This window comes from Petromyzon marinus, chromosome 1, assembly GCF_048934315.1.
Source record: "Petromyzon marinus isolate PM22_M1 ecotype Great Lakes invasive population chromosome 1, UKy_Petmar_22M1.pri1.0, whole genome shotgun sequence".
Classification (NCBI taxonomy): domain Eukaryota; kingdom Metazoa; phylum Chordata; class Hyperoartia; order Petromyzontiformes; family Petromyzontidae; genus Petromyzon; species Petromyzon marinus.
Genome location: NC_133667.1, coordinates 22,442,937 through 22,462,868, shown reverse-complemented (window position 1 = coordinate 22,462,868; position 19,932 = coordinate 22,442,937). Strand labels below are relative to the sequence as shown.

The 19,932-nt window shown below is 46.3% G+C and overlaps 1 protein-coding gene across 3 annotated transcripts in view; it reads left to right on the top strand.

Annotated features, from left to right (window-relative positions):
- The window catches only part of LOC116956955 (sodium/potassium/calcium exchanger 2-like), an 85,057-nt gene extending 68,794 nt beyond the window's left edge, over positions 1 to 16,263 (top strand). For all 3 annotated transcript variants that reach the window (XM_032979040.2, XM_032978886.2, XM_032978954.2), the window contains 5 exons: positions 994 to 1,115; positions 5,546 to 5,737; positions 6,772 to 6,861; positions 8,436 to 8,602; positions 13,559 to 16,263. In XM_032979040.2, coding sequence (XP_032834931.1) covers positions 994 to 1,115; positions 5,546 to 5,737; positions 6,772 to 6,861; positions 8,436 to 8,602; positions 13,559 to 13,808 — 821 coding nt within the window. In that variant the 3' untranslated portion in view covers positions 13,809 to 16,263. The remainder of the gene's footprint in view (positions 1 to 993; positions 1,116 to 5,545; positions 5,738 to 6,771; positions 6,862 to 8,435; positions 8,603 to 13,558) is intronic.
- The last annotated feature ends 3,669 nt before the right edge of the window (positions 16,264 to 19,932 follow it).

Below are 19,932 nucleotides of genomic sequence, written 5' to 3'. Positions count from 1 at the left end.
TCAAAACGTTGCACAGACGCACTGGGCATGTTTATATTGGGAAGTGTGTTGCAGGCTGTGCCACAATGACCACAGAGTGAAACTCATATCCCAGATACTCTGAGCCTGTGGCAGTGCAGGGCCCTCACGGCATGGACGGTTTTATTGGCATAATTATCAATACAAACCATAACCAAACCGTGAAACCTCTGACTTCACAAGACTTATGAATCAGGCTCAATCCCCAAGCAGGCCAGGGGTGGGGTTGATTAAACTTAACTAAACTATTAAACTCTTTTTTTTATTTTGCCAGGTAAGGCCCACCTAGCTATATAGCTTCTTTTTAGAAGCGACCTAACCACAAAAAGATAGTTTAAGTGGCTGATTGCGTGAAAATATATAGCAGCCAAATACTCTAAAAGCACGCTGATTCTAAATGTAGAGGGGAAAACTGGAGGTCTTGGAGAAAAAATCAACACCATCACGGGCAGCGAGACACAGCAAACTCCAAGTATACAGGCGTCGTCGTCAGGATCGAACCCACGGCCTCCTGTACACCTCCAATACGCACAGTGTATTGGAGGTGTACAGGAGGGTTTTTGTTAGGTTAGATCACGTAAAAATAAAAACCCACCACCACCCGGCACAGCCAATTAGTACGGTTTGTCACGTGAACAAAACATGCCAATTAGTTACCAGTTCAGCACACCAGTGTATCGGTCGCGAAAGCCTACGTGTTTCAAGTAAAGTTCAACATCCACACCTGCATACTCAACTCGCTCATTGCATGGCAGATTAGCGGCGTGACTCGGGTTCTGCAGTGGAAACAGAACCTGGTGCCTCCTGGGCCACGCCGGGCAAGCTTGGCACCCCCCCCCACCCCCCCGCGCGTGAACTCAGTCGCATGGCGATGGAAAAAGAAGTAAGAGGAGAGGCGCTTCTCTAATTCTGGCCCTTGGTGGTGATGATGATGGTGGCGGTGGTGGGGGTGGTTTGCGTTTGGCTGCTGTGCAGGAGAAGAAGGGAGGCGACCCGCGAAGCGGGAGCAGCCGAATACCGTGAGCATCGCCGTACCGGTGGGGCCGCCCGGGCTGCAAAACGGCAACGCCCGGCACAACGAGGAGATCCAGAGAGACGTACGCACCCACCCCCGCTGCAGCACGCTGAGACCTCTGCCTAGGAGGGAGAGAGGGCAACATCCGCCCTATACGTGCTCCCCCACATGCGATACAGATTACCTCTAAGCACTGGCATAGGGCATTTGTTGGACAGAAAGCAGCCAACGTCAGTGCACGTTCATTCATTGTAAACCAGCGTAGCCAACAATGTTGACGTATGATAATGTACCGCCTTTTTCAATCCACTGCTGGATGGAGGTCTTCCCGTTCTGTGTTAGCCGTGGAAGTTGACCGGCCATATATCGCCACAGTGGTCAGTGAAGGGTAGGTGAAGAGGAGCCCAGGATCAGTTCAGATATTATTCACCACTGGTGTTCACCGTCGCCAGGAATCGAACTCGGGAGTGTGGGTTCATAGCACATGCATTAACCACTCCGCCAACACTCCCCCCCCCCTCCCACAAACTTAGCCAAGGAGGCAGCCAATAGGCATCAACACAGAGAGACCGATTTACAGAATGTATTTCGAGGCTTCGCTGTAGCAAAGAACCACCTTATTGTTTATAATAACTGTTATTTTAGATAAATAACGCAAAGCCTACTTGCAGGGAGAGATTCGGTGTCACACATAGGAATATTGAGGCCTTGCATAATCCCCCCCATAAGCGCAGTCTTTAGAGAAACTGCTTTTGTTCGCTTTGGTCATGAGACATTGGGCAAATAGACACTTTACCTACCCACAGTTCCGAAACCTTTTGGGAATAACTACCCGACATTAAATCTAGCGAACACCAGTGACCTACAGAACAATTATATTTTACATGCTTGGTCAAAAATAATCACATTTCACAGCAGCAGGCTGTCTGTCTGATGCCCAGGCTTTCATGGGTACAACAAAAATGATAATTTCATTGCTGGTATTGCAAAATGTCACGCATATTACTGTTAAACATTTCCCCTTGTTCCCAACAGCGGCTGGATGTAATTTTCACAAAACTTTTGACGATCGAAATTGTTGTTTTTATGCTTCACCTGCTGACAGAAACATATTTGCGACCAAACTTAAAGCCTAAAGTCACGTAGATAGAAAATTAATAGATCGCAACGCAGATTCTCCTGCTGTGTTTGTCTCACCTGATGACGGCTGCTTGTGTTGCGATCGAAACATCACGTGGTCTATTAATTTTCTACCTACGTGACTTTACCGAAAGAACCAAAGATTCCTGCAGTCATGAAAGCTTCAAATCAAGAATTAAAGCCAAAACACAACTTTAAAGCTTCACGTTGATGTTCATATGCCTGTGGGTTGTTTATATTGCTCAGTCGAGTTAAGTCACTCAAGTATATTGGGATATTTCGTTTATCCTATCCATTGACTGATCTTTGCATCATGTATATTATACATAGCTGGGATTAAACAGAAACTTTGTATACGCCACATTACCTAATGTGCGCAGTTTACTTTGCAAATATAAACAGTGATATGTAAAATGAGAATAGGTTTTACCCTTTCTGGCAATAAAACAGGTGTTAAGTTGTTCAAACACCAAAGAGACGATACCTTTTGCAAGTAATCATGTCTGCATTAACCACACATACTTGTGGAGAACATATAAACAAACATCCTCTGATAATATTGGCATTGTCTTTAAAACTGATTGGCCTACACCAGAGACAGCTTTCTTTTTGGCCTCGTCTCAACCACCAGTGTCAGACCAGAGAACAACGCCAAAAGGCGAACAGCACAAAGACAACGCCACGCGTATCAGAACGTTTATAACTCAGGCTGAGTACCTCTACCTGGCTTTCTGGCAATGAAATGGGAGGTGTTAAGATGTTCAAACACCAAATAGACGTCTTTTTTTCCATGCTTTGATACTGGCAAAAAGGTTCCATGATAAAAACAGTGACGCTTAAGATGTTTTGAGATTGTTATTTTTATACATATATAATTACTTCTTAAACGTTGTTCAGAAAGTTTGTTTAACAAAATGCCAACCTCGATGAAGGGAAACAAGTTCAAAACAGCAGAATTGTGTAAATGTATATGCAGACATTATTACCCCCTCCCCCAGCCTTTCGCACCTGAATGGCTCACAAGTGACGGTATCACATGTATCCCTCTATTTAAGACCGAATAAGGTGGATTTCTCCGCAACTCTGTCTGTCCGCCTGATGATGCTTGGTGTAATTACTGGATAAGCGTCGTACTGGAATTGTAAATGTTGTGTGTTTTACTCTCCAACACACCAGTGTGCTGAGCAAAGTCACAAATTGGCATGTATTGCTTACGTGACAAACATCACTAATTGGCAGTGTCGGGTGGTGGCGGGTTTAACGACACATTCATATTCACGCGACCTCACCAACAAACCTCTATTTTGAGCAGAATTGTGTCTGTCTAGGGCAACTGTTGAGTGATGAATCAAAGAGCAGAATCGAGTGCCTTTGGAAAGAGGAACGTGATACCTCAATGCAACGGAGTGTACAAATGTGTCTAAAAAGACGTTGCATTGCCCATCGGTGCATTCCGCCAGCTATGACAGGGATCACACATATTTCACCTGACAAATGAAAATATCTGAAGGGTGCACGCACAAGCAAGGAGAGACACATTGCGTGGAATTATTCTGAGAGACAGAGCAAGGAACACATAGATCAGGGAAACAAAACAAATCAGATACATCACATTATTTTCTAGTATGGCATTTGAAAAACAAGCTCCAACTGAATGTTTTATTTTGTAAGCCATCCCACGGCATCCGGGGTAGCTGAGTGTAGTCCCCTTGTTCCACCAGAGTACGCATGTATTAGGCAGTAAATCGGTGATATACTTGATTAGACATATTAAATGTAAGAAAAGTTAATGGGCTTGAGCAGTACACATAGCTCGATGGGATGGTGGCCTACGGATGGGACTGCCAACAGGAATGGCCGTCAAAGGATAGAACGCGTCCAAGAGTACGGCAACAGTGGAGATGGAGCAATGAGATCAGGTTATGTGCAGTGAGATGAACGGGAGCGGGAGCAGCACTGGGGGGTGGGGATCATTCCTAGATCGAGAACTCAGACTCGGTTCCAGGGCCTTCTCTTGTGCAGCACCCACATGTTTGGAACGTGCTTATAACCAATATGGATCATCCACATCTACATTCTCTACCCGTGTGTGTTAAGGCCATGCTGCAGGATTAGCTCTACCACGATTGTGAATGCTACAACTAAGCTTTGTTATGTCTGAGGCTGTATATATATGGTTTATTTACATACATTTGAGACGGGATTTGTGGCACAGTTTTTTTATTTGTATTTAAAACTATTTATTTGGTTTGCAGAAGTGTTTGGCATGGGTTTCACGTAAATTGTTTTTTCTTTTTGCCTTTGTTTATAATTCTCACCCTGCAAGGTCCTCGAACTGATGCCACTGCCACCAGTCTTGGGTTGTGGTCGTCCTTGTACAAGGGGCTGTTTGGCTCAGTGGGCCTCACTAGCTGAAATAAAGTCTGAGTCTGGGAGGCTTTTATGCAGCAGTGGATAGACAATGGTTGATTACAATGACATCTGAAAGAAAGCAGCATTCGCATTGTGATAAAAATTGTATAACGATGATTGAGCAAAAACACAGGAAATCAAATGGACCATGTGGCTAGATAAGACAACAAATGGTGTACAACATTGATAATTATGGAATAACAGCTGAGATAACACACAGAGGGATAATAAAAGTGGAGATGGTGTAATAATGTCAGGGCTCATGTGGGAGTAACATACATTTCAGCTGCACAGGACCAGGGTGAATGGCATTGCTTGTGAAGAGTTTTCCGCTCAGAAGCGTACAATGCACGATTGACAACGATTATGTACGGGAAAACTGATGAAGGCCATTGTAAGCTGCGACAGGCCAGGCGATTTCTCAAGTGTGTAGTATTTAATTGGAAAGTGATGAGAGGAAGTATCGGGCAACATGCCTGATATAATGACAATTGCAGGGGTGGACGTATGGAGTGACTGGCCCCACCATGTGAATGTGGCACTCCACCACAGCTTCAGGAATGGCAACAGAGATGAGCACTGTCCCACGCTCATGTGAGCAGGGAGTCATCGTGGCTTCACTTTAATTTGACCTACGTAGGTAATCGCTTTTGACATCCTGAAAGCTAGCACCCATTGTGTCGTCCTCAAAAGGGACGATGGGTCATGTCGGATTCTAAATGGCCAGGGCCTCTTCTGAAAAAGAGCCATAGGGCTCAGTGGGCCTTACCCTGATTAAAAAAAAAGTTTTTAGTAGCACTGACAAGCTCTTGATCATGCGTCAAACACTCCCGCCAAAGTTGCCACCGCCCGTCCCGATCTCTTTTGTAAGTCACGAAGCAGGTGTCGATATAAAAAAAAATGTAACAAATCAATAAATAACGACGATAAACGAGTAACGGTCGTCCTGGGAACGCGCAGGCCGACACGACGGGAGCCGTCAGGGAGGCCGCGAGGCCGGCAGCGGAGGAGGAGGACGGCGGCGGCGATGACGACAACGAGCAGCCCCTCAGCCTGGCGTGGCCCAACAGCTGCCGCAAGAGGATCACCTTCCTCATCATCTTCCCAATCATATTCCCACTGTGGCTCACGCTGCCAGACGTCAGAAACCCCGTGAGTTTTCACACAGCGGGGTGGGCAGCGGAGGCGGCGGTTGGGGGGGGGGGGGCACGGATTTCATGGCTTTGTTGGATATTTTTTGTAAGAGAAGGGACGGTGGTGGGTTGGGCGTAATGGGAGAGAGGTAATGTACTTCTTTTTTAGTTTTTAGCTTTGTGAAGGGCACAGGTGCATTTGGATGGAGCCTTTCTTGGAACACTGCAGGGAACGCATTTCTGGAAACAGATCAATGTTGTCACACGCTGTAGTCTGGCAGGGGATTCAGCATCATTGTGCTATTCATAAATATTGCATGAAGGGCGACGTGAGCTGGAAACAAATAATATGAGTGGAGCAGCTTCTTTGAGTGTGTTTTATAGACACATGCTGTATATGCAACAGTTCAATTACACGCTTACATCTTTTTTTTACGGAACTAACGAAAATTGCAAGTAACTTATGTGTGGTATTGCCATTGGTTATATTTATGAAATATGCTGCAGACAGTCACAAACTTTATAACCAAAATCGATTTTTGCTTCTGATCGCAATTTATTCCAATTGTGCTCTTGGTGTTGAGTTGTGAGATAAGGAATACATCTCACAGAGCCATACGCCCAGTGTGACAGATAATGACTGTAGAAGAGATTGTTCATGGGACTTTCCTAAAACAATCTTCCCAAGTGGCAATATAGCTATGGGGATGTGCGCTCTCACACACACTTTGCTACGAGACTGCTTGTCGCGTGAACGTCAAACAGATATTTTTACTTCCCAAAGCTGGACTTCAGAGGCAAAATTAAGTTAAAAACCACATTTTATGGTGAAAACAAAATGTGTGTGTCAAGTCCTTGGTGACCAGGCTGAGACCAGCACTTTGCTGCGAGAGCCCGGTTTAATCACAGGCAGCCGAAACCCGGATTCGAAACGAGATCTCAGCGATGCCAGCCCAGCGCTTTAATACTTGAGCCGCCAGGGTTCGCCTTCTAAAAGCGGAAACTGGTATAACTTTTTTTATTTTTTGTCAAACTTCTTTTGTGTTGTTGCAGTCAGCAAAGAAATTTTTTGTGGTGACCTTCTTCGGAGCCATCCTGTGGATTGCAGCGTTCTCCTACCTCATGGTGTGGTGGGCCCATCAGGTTCGTCCTCTGCTGTATTGACACACCCATATATCCGGCATATACTTTGTTCCATTGATTCACTTCACAGTCGCTTAATTCGGTGAAAGAGATGCCGCATTTAAAGTGTGGAAAGTTGAGTAACATGTCTAATTTAAATACTGACTGGAATCTTCAAATTAAACGCCCTAACAACAGTCCAGATGTGCCACATTCAAAAAATACCTGTAAATTGCTCAATGGGGATTTTATGAAGCTATAATCTCCCCCTACTGACAGATTATAGCCCCAGGTTAGACCCGTATATATGAGAATATCCTAGGCTCTCTAGTGAAAACTAAACTATTTTATTTACCAGGTAAGACCCACTTAGCTCTGAGCCATTTTTCAGAGGCGACCTGGTCACACATGATAGCTGATCGAAGTGGCTTATCATGACGTGGGAATTAATAGTAGCAGCCCAATACTCTAAATGCGTGATGTTTATTATAAATGCGGGGTGGGGGGGCGGGGTGCAAAGCCGGAGGACAGGTAAAATTATTCTACTCGATCACTGTCAGAGAGAACCCGCAAACTCCAAATATACACTATAACATCTCACCACCGTGGCGCTAACCTAGTTCACTAGAATAAATAAATAAACATGCATTTTAAGAAATAGGAATAACATAGATGGGGGAGGGGGGGGCATCATTGTGATGAAATAGACAGCAGTGCCAAGGGACCGTTAGTTAAAGCTGCTGTTGAGAGCAGGCAGGCTGTCCGATCTGTTGTTTCGGTAACTCGTGGACACCAGCTGAGTGGCAGAGAGCTCTGTGCTTAACGCAGGACTCGACAACGTTGCCAACACCGCGACGCGGCTCTCAGCCACCACCTTGCCTGCCACCTTGCCTGCAATTTAATCATCGTTATCCATTCTCTGGGATGCTTCGTGGAGTAACGGTCAGCACGCCGGACTTGCAATCCAGAGGTTGCTGGTTTATTCTCCTGGCACCCCTCCGATTAGCACGGTTGGCTACATATGGTGCGAAAGAAGTTCAACATGTATACAATGGGGCGAGTTTCATAAATCCCCATGCCTCTGTCCATTAAACAGTACGAATTAGTAAATCACAGTGAGTCGATAAGCAGGTAACTTTTGGTGGAGTAAAGTATGGGTACTCCCACCTTTTTCAACATACACTTTTAAATATTAATTTTATTTTGAAACTCACATCTTTAGTAATGTTTTTTTTTGTGTTTAGCTTGTTGTCCTTCTTCCACACCTTCTCCAGGGCTTCCCAAATTTGCACAGACACACACACAGTGTGTAAACCCGCAGTTACAAATCAGTTGGTGAATATGCTCTGTGCATTTCTATTTTCTATGCTACAACTTCAGAGTTTACCAACGTCATCTCGGAAGCTGAGTGTTTGCCTAAAGTTTCACAAATACCACAGTAGACGTCAATACTCGTGCGTGTGGATCATATCAATCAAATCTTGTGCACTATTTATTCATCTGTAAAATAGAGGACATCTAACCAAAATGTCCTCATTTCCTGGCAGTGAGATGCCGACTTACAGGATCCTCACATCTCCTCCCGTGACCCTCAGGTGGGAGAGACCATTGGCATCACGGAGGAGATCATGGGCCTCACCATCCTGGCAGCAGGAACCTCCATCCCTGACCTCATCACCAGCGTGATCGTCGCTCGCAAGGGACTGGGTGACATGGCCGTCTCCAGCTCCGTGGGCAGCAACATCTTCGACATCACCATTGGGTGGGCTTCAACATTTGCACGCAGACTCTTATCGATGTACCCCTGCAATGGTGCTGTTTGTTGCTGGCCGCTTGATATTTTGGGTCTCTGGACCTATGCTCAGCAAACTGTGCTTGAACGGTGTCATGAGATGAACATGTTTTCTTTTAGAACTACAATCACACAAACACATTCTCCAAATACACTCACCACTCACACTCTCTAAATACACACACCAGACACACACACACACACTCACCAAACACACACACCACTCACACTCACCAGAGATACTCACCACTTACCAAACACACACACACACACCTCTGACACCATGCTCACCACTCACTACACGCCCACTACACATACACCACCACACGAGGCTTAACTTCATTGATGCTCTTGTTGCTATTTGTCGCGTTTGATCACGTTGGTGACTCAGGTCAGTCTTGCAAATGAGGCTTATCCTGGTCTCCTTGAGATCTCACTAGGTTAAACAAAATCCATTTGACACTTGACGACGAGTGCATCCGCTGATGTTAAAGACACACATTCCAGAAGATGTCATTGAAGAACTGATTCTGAAGTTACTTCAATAGATTGCTCATCAATGCTGGATGCTACCGTGGTGCGACGGTTGGGCGAACTGAACTTGCAATCCAGAGGCCGCCGGTTTCATCTCCTGACGCTGTGGTTGAAACAAGGGGCAGGTTTCTTAAATCCCACCGCCTCTGTCCAGCCAGCGGTAGCCATGTGTACACCATAATTTATCGAGCTGCAGGTCGAATGTTGCAAGGAAAATTGTGGGTAATCCCACATTTTCCAAAACTTTCTTGCCAGCACGGAGGAGGTAAGGCCCACTGAGCTATATAGCTGTTTTTCAGAAGCGACCTGGCCACAAATGAAAGCCCAACGAAGTGGCTAATCATGTGGACATTTATAGCAGCCAAATATTCTAAATGCATGTTTCTAAAGGTGCAGCAAAACAACGGAGGACCCGGAGAAAAATCCACGTGACCAAGGGGAGAGCATGCCAACTCCAAATATACAGGCTTAAGGGTCTGGTTCGAACCCATGACCTCCTGTATACCAGGCGAGGTAGCTGACATCTCACAGCCGCCAGCAGTAACGTGAGCAAAAAATTGAAAGGCAACACATTTGCCTGTCCATATTATATGCTCTGGGAGCGATTGTTCATCACATCACAACGAATTTAACATGTTGAGTACCCAAAGATGAATTTAATTAAAAATCTCATTTAACTCAGTTGTTTTGTGTTGTGATCGGCGAGCAAGCTGAGATCATAAACTCGCTACACTCAAGAATCTGGTTTAATTGCAGGTGGCTGCCGAGATTCAACTCAGGATCATACAGGTGCCATTTCGATTAACAATGTCACTGCAAAAAAACAACTAAACACTTTTTTTGTATTATTGCTATTAAACAAAGTCATTTAAATGAGAAAGCCATGCACTAAGCAACGGAGCACGCAAAGCTACATAAACACAAATGATGTTGTAAATTAAGGAAAGCGGAAACCCACATTTTCAAATAAATTAGTGACATTGAAAATAAAAACACGGCTCAGTGCGTCAAAATAATCACGCAGATTGCACCCAGTTGCAAAGGTTCAATTCTGCAGTGAGCACAGATCGCCGCGTCTCAGCTGCTGAAAGCTCAAATGAAAACTCCTTTGCCCATCAGCCATCACGCATTGCAGCTCGTAACCTAGGAGATGCGAGTTCTGCAACACAGCTTGGATTTGGGGGCATGCATTCTAATCAACCTTGTTGTCGCCAAGCGACAGTCATATTGACAGCGACCGGTAATGCATCAAGGAAAGAAATAATGTAAACCGGCTTAAATCAGCGTCCCTATTACTGGCCCGCAATGCTCCTCCTGGTAACCCGATGAACGCGAGATGATTTCGATTTCAACGTTGGAGGTGTTCAGCATTTTCATTATCTTTTAAAATGTCAGGCAGGAATTAATTTCTGCAACATGCCTGTATAACACGTAGGCTTTCGCGACCAATATTATTCATAATAAAGGTTTTTGGGTTAGATCGCGTTATAAAGGTTTTTGGGTTAGATCGTGTTATTTATAACTAACGCGATCTAACCCAAAAACCTTTATTATGAAAAATGCCTGCATGTTTTCCAGTGTGCAAAACTTTGTCTTCATCATTGAAAGCAGACTGCCTCCATAAATATTTTCTAATTGTCTATTATTGATATATCGCAGACTATTATCTCTTGCAATATCTTGGATAATCACACTCGGTGGGTTATTTAATGAAAAGTTTGGGAATTGTTGCCTATATGCATTTCCCTAGTTTTTTCTTGCTTAAAGAAAAATGTCAGAACCAAAGAGAAATATCTGTTGTTTTTTATGTATATGTAGTGACTGACTTGGAGACGTAACTTCTTGGAGGCAATTATTTTATCAAACACCGAGAACACTTTGTACACTTTGTACAATACACGCCCTACACTGTTACACACTCTGCTGTCTCTCGCTTAAACGCAACTCTACACTGGTTGCTAGCCTATACACAACGCGAGCCGTCTGACACTGACGGCTCTGAACCCAGACAGCCAACTACGTCTAGCAGCGCAATGTCAAGTGGAGACGACAACGGCGATGATGGTGACGATCTTCAGCAGCAACGACGACGGGGATCCCACTCCAAACGACAGCCCCGAGGTCCCCTCCCTGGGCCCCTCTTTTACTGGCAGCGTGGCCCGGCTCCGCCCCGGCCACGCCCCCCTTCTGGAACCTACGAGTGGGCTCTCGACGTGTCCCCTCCGTAACCTTTCCCCTAGATCCCTCTCGGGTCTATCACGTGGCCTGCTGTCAGTCAGGGCTGCTTCAAGCTACAGATCCCCTTCCCTGCCAGCAGCCGGCGCTATGCTACTTAGTGATCAATTCTATGTCACTACATATGTATATATAGAACGTCTTTCGCACTGTACGTAGCCAACTATGCTAATCGGAGGTGTGGGGGAAGGATAACAAACTAAACAAAAAAGCAGTTCTAAAGAAATGAGTTTGCAATATAAATTTAAGAATCTAAAATGTAGTTGCATTTCAAGACTATATGTATCAATAATAATGTTTAGTTTTATACATCATGTTATCGTTAATAAAAAATACATTTTTAGTTTTTTTTTGCATCTCACAATCGGTGAACAAACACAGAAAAGCTGGAAGGCAGCAGCCAAATGGTGAGCTAGTGCCAACAATTTCCCAAGCTCTGCAGTCCTCCATATATTAAGGTGTTTTTCAGCGAATTACTTCGTGTTTATATGATGGGCTGTCCAGCACATGCTTGAGGCCTTGTTAAAACGAGTGAAAAATATTTTAATGTCTTGGACACACGTGGCCGACTTTCAGGTGCACTCACGTAGCACACCCTTGTGATCTCACAACCACCTTGCTGCCACGGTGGCAAAATGTTAACCACCTCGCCTGACTTAAAGCTTTCATGACTGCAGGAATTCATATTCTTTGGGTCTTTCGGTAAAGTCACGTAGATAGGTTCAAAGAAAATAACAAAAAACTACGTTTCCATCGCAACACAAGCAATCGTCATCAGGAGAAAAAGACCCAAATAATACCTCGTCTGTTATACAGGAGGTCGTCGGTTGGTCCCGACCCTGACGCCTGTATATTTGGAGTTTGCATGTTCTCCCCATGGTTGCGTGGATTGTTTTCTCCGGGTCCTCCGCTTTTTTCCCTTCGCATTTAGAATCAACATGCATGCATTTAGGGTATTTGGCTGCTATAAATTTCCACATAATGATAAGCCACTTCGTTGAACTATCATTTGTGGCCAGGTCGCTTCTGAAAAACAGCTATATAGCTCAGTGGGCCTTACCTGGTAAAATAAAACATAGTTTATAGTTCTTTTGTTTGTTTTTTCAACGGTTTTACTTAACTTGATTCCTCTGTTTGTCGTGGTCAAATCATGTAATCAAAATTTCGTCCCACTTCCCGTTGTCCAATCAATTCCACATTTTGCACACGTACTCAGACCCGGTGACAATGCATGCCTGTATCAAAATCGGCATCAATTAATTCAATATTTTTAAAGCAATTGACATTTTGTATGGACGCCTTATTATTTACATATAAATTTGTGTAGGTCAAAAACGCCGTGGTCCCTAAACTGTGGAATCGGCTCGTACACAAAGCAGGCGCCGCGTGTCTCAGGAGCCATTAACGTACTTCTCGACCGTGAGTTAAACGAAGTTGTTCATAAAAAGCTTTTTTAAAGGAGATTTTTTTTACCTTGGGAATCCTCTGCCAACTCCACTGACAAGGTGGGATCTCCATTAAACGAGGAGCTCCATGCTACCACGTTTGATACACTGTGGGAGTTGCTGCTGGGTAGTTTTACGAAACCCGGTGAGAGAGTGAAATGTGATATATTTTTTTTTGTTCAGGTTTATCCAGTTACATTAATCCAAAAAGAGACAGGTGAATAGGTTGTTATTTTTTTTTACCAGAAGTAAATATCAAACGTCACTTTACCAACGATTCATATAATTTCAGTCATGTGTTAAAACGTCAATCAAACTGATTAATCAAAAAAATAAGCAGGCTTGGGCAGGACACATCTGGAAGGAATAATTGGCGATGGTCAACAATGCTGACGGGAGCGACAGCCAGGATATGGGGCGCGTCCAAGAGGCAATGCCCACCAAGGAGGCGGAGCGATGCAATTAGCTCTGGTGCAGGCGCTGGATGGATCGTTACAGTGCAGGGTCATGCGAGGTGGCAACGCCTCGGCGAGTCCTTCGCTGAGTAGGGAATTGACCGTGGCTGACGATACAAATTACAAAAAAAAAGCACCAATTGGTTCTGTTCTCAGTCGCACCTTCATTTCGGTCGAGACATCGCCCACTGACGTGTTTCCCTTTGCCTCTCTCCTCTCTATCCTCCTCTTCCTCGTTCCCAATGTCCTCCGTGCAGACTGCCCTTCCCCTGGCTGCTCTTCGCCATGCTCCACTCGTTCGAACCGGTGAAGGTGAGCAGCAACGGGCTCTTCTGCGCCATCGTGCTGCTATTCCTCATGCTGCTCTTCGTCATCATCTCCATCGCCCTCTGCGGCTGGAAGATGAACAAGGCGCTGGGAGGCATAATGTTCTTGCTCTACTTGCTCTTCCTGGTGACGAGCGTGCTTCTGGAGGACCGCGTCATCGTCTGCCCGATCACCGTCTGATCACGCGTTCCACTCAGCCCTGGCCGTGCTGGAAGTCGAGTCACGCGTCAATCCTCAAGCAATGCCATTCCCTCGCTTCGTCGTTACGTTGCATGTTGTCGTTTGTTGCTGTCGTCTCAAGTCTCATCGAAGCGCGATTTCACCGCGGCGCGCACAGCACTTGCTCTGCACGTTGACGTGCGGTCTGGACTCTTGACACGTGGGAGCAGACGGGTGAACGGTGGGAGGGGGGGGGGGGAGCGATTCATCCCCCCAAGAGCGGCGGGTTCTACGAGAAGGACCAAGAGAGAAAGAGCGCGTTTGACACTCGGTACGGCGGATGAGCACGTCGTCGTCCCTCGGTCAGTGGTGAAGAGGAAGGGGGCACGGAGCAGTCGTGGTGGTCGACCATGCGACCGTCATCCAGGCTGCACTTGGACATCCTAACAATAACCGACGCTTGAAGCGCCGTTGGCTACGTAGCCAAAGTGGGGAATTGCTTTGCACCACCTTCAATTGAGGCTTCAGATAGGTTTGTGGGGAGGAGGAGGAGGAGGTGGAGGGGGGGGTATATACTGGAATGTTTTTCTTTTCTCTCAACGTTGAACCTCAAACCGCTTGGTAGTCCCGTAGCAACGAATGGAGCAACAGATAACTGATACCGGACAACTAACCGCATTGCCCTGCAGTTTTGAACGCGTCGTCGTGAATGCGGTCTATCGGTTTGACGGGGGGGGGGGGGGTTTGACGATTCGAAGCGTCCAAGGCGAGTTCGTGGTTCCGGCTGTACAGCGGCGCAGCGTCGTGCTCGCGTTCGTGTGTGAACACTGAACGGCGCTTGTCTAACGAACCTTCTTCACGTACAGAGACACGCGTTCTATGAAGTTAGAGGAAAGGATGGCCCTCGGAATGGAATTTTCCAAGGGGCTCCGCTAAATTATGGTCTCGCAGATGCGGACCTGCGGCAACGCTGTGCTGCCTGTTAAGCTCCAACAATGTTATTTTGGTCAGCTATTAGTTGGGGACAATGTTTGATTGTGCACGAAGCCATTGCTCTTTCTTGTTTCTTTACACGCATGTTACGTGATGTACTGCAATTTCCGGAGACATATGCACTTTTAGGTAGAAATCTTGGTTTTTATGTAGCTGATGAAAGCTCCAAACAGTGGTCTACAGATCACAAATGATCATCAGTGCAGGCCCCATACGAGCATGCTTTAGCTTTATTGAGATGACACTTGAGACAGACGGGAAATAATAACACATTTGGAATTAATGCATCGCCCAAATTGTAGGGTCAACGCTATCCTCAAGTCAGAGACGGATACAGCAAAGGCACAGACTTGAGGACCGGTCAGAAATAGTAATGCAATAAAGTATTGACAATTGTGCTTTTTTTTTTGTTTTGCTTAAACCACCAATATACAAGAGGGTTTGCCAGTCAAGAAAGCTTAAACGCATATGTTGATCAAGAATCTGGAGGAAACGCCTGACCACTTGTTTCTCCAGCGCTCACATTCTCCGAAGACGACACGCCAGGAGAACGCTGCCAACGTGCCGCTTCGGCTGCACGGCAGTGTAAAGCCCCGAACGCGCGCGGGCACGTTCAGTTGGCTCTGCTTAAAATACACCTGCCTGTGTAGTGGTAACGTACGTAGGATTCTCATTGCTTCCGTTGAAGAAGTATCATTGCAGCGGAGAGGGGATCCAGTACTTCCCAAGTTCAGGCTTTGTATTGCACTTAGCGATGTAGCGGTCTACGTGCGAAGCACCCACCCGGAACTTCCACGGTAAAGTCCTCGCTTAACGCGGTAGATGCGTTCCGGAAAAGCGAACGAACACATTGCATAATCGTAACTCGTTATAGGCAAAATGCCGGCACACAAATGAACCACAACACCTTGCTCATCTCGTCAAGGAGTATAAACCATCACGCGAACTCTCGCCATCCTCGCAGCGGCTACCCATTGAACAAAGACGGCCACTGCATCGCGTGCTTTCAGATGCACGTCTGCGGCCGTCTGGAACGCTCTTCCTTCTGATATTAAGGAAGCCACCGGAGCTATGCACTTTTATAAATCTAGATTGAAAACTCCTTTCTGGAGAACCGCTTTTTTGTTTAGTTTGCTGTACTTCCAACCGCACCTGCGACAGGCACGGTTGGCTACGTACGGCGAACAACAACTTCAACATTCACACATTCAGCGGATACAAGTTCCCCACAAACAACGTGACGGTAGAACTTGTCGAGATACGATGGACGATGGTACAAAGAACTGGGGCTACGCCACCGCGCCACTGTCTCACACTGTCTCGTACCGCCCAGCAGCGCGCAGCTCAAGAAAGCAGTTTGTCGTCGACCGCTCAGAAACCGCGTTATAACGGGGAGGAGGGGGGAGATGCGTTCCGCGCTGCGCAAAAAGTGTTCCCTCGTCTTTAGTGTAAGGGGCCGTCCGTAAATGACGTCACGCACCTGGGGTGGGGTGGGGGGTGTTCAGACATTTGTGACGAAGGGGGGGGGGGTTGAGAAATGTGACGTCACATCAAAATGGGCAACTTTAAATAAATATAGACAACACGTTCTACTTAATTATATAGACTTTTTAATAAATGTTTTCTCCTGCAACATCAGAGTGCAGCGCCACATTAAATACACACTACAATGACAATAGTTTAAAGCGATTTGAAGCATATTCTTGGTTCTTTCGGTAAAGTCACGTAGAAGGGAAGCAATAAAATAATAAAAATATAAAACAATAAAATTCTCACGACGTTTCGACTGCAACACAAGCAATCATCATCAGGTGTGGAAACCACAAGCAATCATCATCAGGTGTGGAAACCACACCTGATGATGATTGCTTGTGTTGCAGTCGAAACGTCGTGAGAATTTTATTTTTATACTTTTATTATTTTATTGTTTCCCTTCTACGTGACTTTACCGAAAGAACCAAGAATATGAATCCCTGCAGTCACGAAAGCTTTAAATCGATTTGAAGCATGTTTTATTTTTTTTTGGGGGGGGGGCGGGGGGCAGAGCTTTGTGACGTCATATTTGAGGGGGGGTCTGACTTTTTGTGACGCCGTGTGACGATGGTGGGGGGGGGGTCAAAAATCGTCCAAAATCGCGTGACGTCGTTCATGGACGGCCCCTAACACCACGCGTTAAGCGAGGACTGGGCGTGAAGAAAGCGTGCACGAGAACGGTGAGCCCTGCACACGTGCAGGGTTCAATACGTGGAGGGGACGATGGCTGCGGGTGGCCCCGCGCCCTCTTAGGAATTGCTCAATCGTAAAGCAACACACCTGGATTACAAAGAGCTTACAAGTGCTGTCCTAAGACCCTCGTTCTTTGAGATGAAACAAAAAAAAAACACCCCGTGATGGCACATGTGCACACTCGAGTGAAGTTATTTTAAGCATTCTTCACCTTAGCCGCTGCCGACATCTGAACTGCTTTTAAGGCAACGGGTTTTAAATGGCATTGACGAGAGAGACATCGGTGTTGCTTAATCAGCACGGAAGGTAGATGCGTGTCAAAATCATTCCTGCCAGCCTTGGGCTGGGATGGCAGGCACTGTGCCGCTCGCTCATGCCGCATTAGAGAGCTGCTGTTACTCCTGTTGCTGCTGTTGCTGCTGCTGGTGTTGCTGGTGCTGCTGCTACTGTTGCTCCTGTTGCTGCTGCTCCTGTTGCTGCTGTTGCTGGTGCTGCTGGTGCTGCTGCTGTTGCTCCTATTGCTGCTGCTGTTGCTGCTGCTGTTGCTCCTGTTGCTGCTGCTGTTGCTGCTGCTCCTGTTCCTGCTGGTGCTGCTGCTGATGGTGTTGCTGGTGTTGCTGATGATGCTGCTGCTCCTGTTGCTGCTGGTGCTGTTGCTGCTGTTGGTGTTGCTGCTGCTAATGCTGATGGTGTTGCTGATGCTGTTGCTGCTGTTGGTGTTGCTGCTGCTAATGCTGATGGTGTTGCTGATGCTGTTGCTGCTGTTGGTGTTGCTGCTGCTAATGCTGATGGTGTTGCTGCTAATGCTATTGGTGTTGCTGCTGCTAATGCTGCTGGTGTTGCTGCTGTTGGTGTTGCTGATGCTGCTGCTGCTGGTGTTGCTGCTGCTAATGCTGCTGGTGTTGCTGCTGTTGGTGTTGCTGATGCTGCTGCTGGTGTTGCTGCTGCTAATGCTGCTGGTGTTGCTGCTGTTGCTGATGCTGCTGCTGCTGCTGCTAATGCTGCTACTGGTGTTGCTGCTGCAGCTGGTGTACCTGATGGTGTTGCTGCTGCTGGTGTTGCTGCTGGTGTACCTGATGGTGTTGCTGGTGCAAGTTTCAGAATGAGGTGCTGGATGTCTGGCAGGTGCCACGACGACCCCTCATTGTCCACCGCCGTATCCGTACGACCCAAGCGGTGGAGTTACCGCTCTCTGATGTCCGCGCAGAGCTCGGAGGTCATTGTCCTCCTCCAAATGTGTGAGACGTCCAGTTCTGAAGGCACTGTTTGTTTTAATTGTGTCCAATTAAACGAGTCTTTGTATTTTATGTATAACTTAATAGGTCGTACGTTCCAATTATTTATTCCAGCTCCGCACTCCCTCTGCTTCGTCAACTATTGCCTTTTCGTTATAACCTCTAATTCATGGGGGGGGGGGTTGCAATGGGTGATCACACCTCCTGTGCTGTTCCTAATATCTGAAACTGATTTTACTTTTGCCATCGTTCCAATTTCCTTCCAAGTATGTAAATCTAAGATCTATCCTTTGTAGCATGCTATTAAAATCAACCCTTCGTGTCGCATGCTCATACGTATTGCCCTTGCTCTCTGTCGCCGTGGTGGCTATGCACGTGGCCTGCAATCCGGCACTGTGGAGGCAACGCGGGGGTTGGTGGATCGCACAGATGTTGTCACGCTCCCTTCCCGTGGGTATCGAGGAGACATACCCCGGTTGGCCAGGGGAAGGCGGTGCAGCAACTGTGGACTCCACCTGTTCCGTCTGAATGGGGATCGAGTGTCTCCCCCCCCCCCCCCCACTGCACACGTTGGGTTTTTTGCACGGTGCTCCGGTATCCTCCCACGCGCGTATAAACACTCACTCATTGGCTGGACTGCAGAGCTTGGGCAATTGTTGGCGCCAGCTCAATGCCTGGTACCCTTGCAAGCTTGGCCTGTGGTTCCTCATCAATCGTGAGATGCAAGTTACATTACCAGCGCTATACAAATATAACTAGTATTACTACATTAGTTCACTGCTTTGCCCTCTATGCATTATCTGGGTCACACTTTTAAGCTTTCCATTATGTTTTGACCTATGTAAACTGGTATTTTATTGGACTGTATTATTGGTCGTGGATGTTTATTTTGACCGGGTTACAGGTATATTGGATGTACCATGCACTTCTCCATTAAAATGCGCGAGGACAATCAAATAATAATTTATTTTCGGAATTAAATCCTTGCACTGCCACGGTTTGCAGCATTAAAAAAATAAATACTGGAACTGAATGGGTGGCCTAGGAGCCGTTCAATGGCAATGTTGATATACAGAGACGGGATGAAGATACTAGCGTTTACGTATGATTTTTAAAAAAAGGTAAAAGGTGCAGCTTTGAAAGTACTCGCCCATGTCACTGCTGGTGGAAGGGCCTCCACCAGAGACAGCTCTAGAGCGTGTTTTTGGCCTACTCTTCCACGCTGGATAGGCATCTCGGAATAATTTATCCCGCACCTCCGATTGGCACAATTGGCTACGTACGGTGCGATAGACGTTCAACATGTATGGATGGGAGTGCCCACACTTTACCCCACTAAATGCAACCTGCCGATCGCTACCGCGAGGTAGAGAGAGGCAAGGATTGGATGAGGGTGTCTAAGACATTTCCCAATGTAAATCCTATTTAAACAAACTGCTATTGTATTCCACATTAAAATAATACGTTGGAGTTGGCTGGCTAGCTGGCTGGCTCAGGGAGATTATAATGACTGTTCAGTACTAATGATTAAAGCAGAATTTGTTGTATATTGTAGCGAATCGATAGTCTCAACCCATTCCGTAATGATTGCATGGAAAGGCACCTTCGTTGGCAATGCAATAACAGTCTGCGACTGCATCTCAAGATGCTGGACAAAGTGGTAACACGTGCACATTGAAGAGCGTTTGAAG